Source organism: Pseudomyrmex gracilis, unplaced genomic scaffold, assembly GCF_002006095.1.
Source record: "Pseudomyrmex gracilis isolate BER0280 unplaced genomic scaffold, ASM200609v1 scaffold_197, whole genome shotgun sequence".
Lineage (NCBI taxonomy): Eukaryota > Metazoa > Arthropoda > Insecta > Hymenoptera > Formicidae > Pseudomyrmex > Pseudomyrmex gracilis.
The window spans coordinates 144,372-146,506 of record NW_018020781.1 but is presented as its reverse complement, the minus strand read 5'-3'; the positions used below and the strand labels follow the sequence as shown (position 1 = coordinate 146,506).

The window sequence follows — 2,135 nt, the reverse complement described above, 5'->3', positions numbered from 1 at the left end:
GGTGGCAATCTGTCGTCAATGCGTTTAACAGATCAACCCGATTTTTGTCGTAAACAGATCTCTGGTACGGTTTTGCGGACTGTTTGGTCACATTATTGCTAAAAACAGATCTGCTTGCAATCGACCATCTATTTGTTGTCAATTTCACTGACATATACACATATGGAATCGTTTTGACCGCAATACTCTCATGTATATTGCCAACAAAGTTGTTGCGTTTTTTCTTTTTGTGTGCTAACAGTTTTGGCAGTGTTTCCGTATTGTAGCATTTCTGCAAACAATTTCTGTTGCCAAGGTCTGAGCCGAAATTGTCAAAAACAGAAATTGTTTGCTGGGAAGCAATATTCAATTTCCTTGGATTGATGTTACGTTAGATGCGCTCCCAGAAACGCCGGAGGACATTGCGATCAAACAGCTGGCTCGCTACTTGGAGGCGCAGCATCTCCAGCATCTCCAGCAGCGTCTTCATCGCTCGCATTTACCCACGTTTCTCTCACCGATGCAGTTCAAGGAGCACAACACTTTGCAGCAGGCTCAACAGAAAGTTCTGGAGGCTCTGACCGACAAGACCGTTCTGGAAAATTTGCTGACGAAACAAAAAGAAAAATTATTGATGCATCACCATCGTCCGAACCAATATCACGACGCAATGGTAAACAAAATCGCGGAACGGGAATCGGGATATTTCCCGTATCATTACAACGTCGGCGGAATTCGGCATCCGAGTTATTCCGAAGAGGTACAGTCGAACGAGGGCGTCGACCGTTTCTCCAAGGATTTCGGATACAGACCGTCTTTTGAGATGGACGACGATGGGAGCATCGCGGAGGAGGAACCTATCGAGGACTCTTATCACGCGAAGTATGACAATTACAATCACGCAACGGGCGCATTCGGTCATCACGAGAGTGGAAAAGAAGCGGCCATGAAAGCGGCAATCGTGCCGGATTTCGTTTACAAATTTGACAATTCGAATCTAAACGAGAAACATCCGTTCGCGGTAAAACCGAACGATCCCAGATATTACAGCGATTTGCCGTTTTCGTCGGGTAAACATCTTGTTGAGTATTCTTTTCATTGGTTTTTTTTCTTTTCTCTCGAATTAGAACAGAAGAGTGGCTAAAAATACTTGCAACTTGTTTAAATAATTATTTCTTAAACGTAGATATTTTGTTTTTAGTTTTTTATTCTCGCAAAGCTTTGTTGGAGTTTTATCGATTTTTAATTCGGAAAGAAAGATACTGTCTCCGAAAATCGTGAGAAAGAATTTAAACAAGTTAGGCGTTCTCGGGCTTATTATTAATTCTTCTTTTTATTAAAAAACTTTCCTGATTTATACAATCTTGCTCTGATCTGCTCGATTTAACTTAGTTCTTAGTCGGTTGAATTTTCACGATCTTTTTTCTTAATGGCAAACAAATTTCAATTAAACTCACGTTTGAAAATCGATTCAGACGTGCCGATGAAAGCCAATTGGAAGGAGGAAAAGACGGCGGACGAGGAACGCATGTTAATAACGCGCGAGGAAGACATGCGAAGTCTTAATCAAAAGATTCCTAAAGACTTGACCAACAAATTGGAACCGGAAAGATCATCCGCGATCGAGGCGGGGCTTCGCCCGTTGATTCTGCCTGTGCATCGCGACATGGACAATGACGTTTACTTCATTGGTAAATAAAATAAAAGATTTTATTAAAAAAAGTTCGACATCTCGATAATATATACTTTTACATGTATTTTCAGCTATTGTCGCCGGTTGCAGTGCGGCAGCTATGTTCGCTCTTGTACTAGTCACCCTAACATGGTGCAGGTAGTGTTAATTATTTTAATTCATCGCGCGCATACTACAATTTGTAATTTTAATTTGTGTAATTCACAACGGCGCATTTTACGTTGCCGAGGATCTTCTCTTTTAGGCTACTACGCGGTGCCAAGGCCGCGGCAGATATAGAATATCCCGCTTATGGCGTGACGGGACCAAATAAGGACGTCTCGCCTTCTGGCGATCAGAGACTCGCCCAGTCCGCCCAGATGTATCACTTTCAACATCAGAAACAACAAATAATCGCCATGGAAAAGTGAGTCTTTATCGTGCATGTCTTGATCCAACAGTCTTACAAAAAAAAAAAAAAAAA

At 41.8% G+C, this 2,135-nt stretch overlaps 1 protein-coding gene across 2 annotated transcripts in view; it reads left to right on the top strand.

Moving 5' to 3' along the window:
- Positions 1-2,135, top strand: part of LOC109858294 — a 12,939-nt gene that overhangs the window by 6,919 nt on the left and 3,885 nt on the right. The window contains exons 2-5 of one of the 2 annotated variants that reach the window (XM_020435396.1): positions 375-1,049; positions 1,455-1,670; positions 1,744-1,810; positions 1,917-2,078. In XM_020435396.1, the coding sequence (XP_020290985.1) occupies positions 375-1,049; positions 1,455-1,670; positions 1,744-1,810; positions 1,917-2,078 (1,120 nt within the window). Of the gene's footprint in view, positions 1-374; positions 1,050-1,454; positions 1,671-1,743; positions 1,811-1,901; positions 2,079-2,135 lie in introns of both variants that reach the window. The other variant, XM_020435395.1, reaches the window with a different exon arrangement.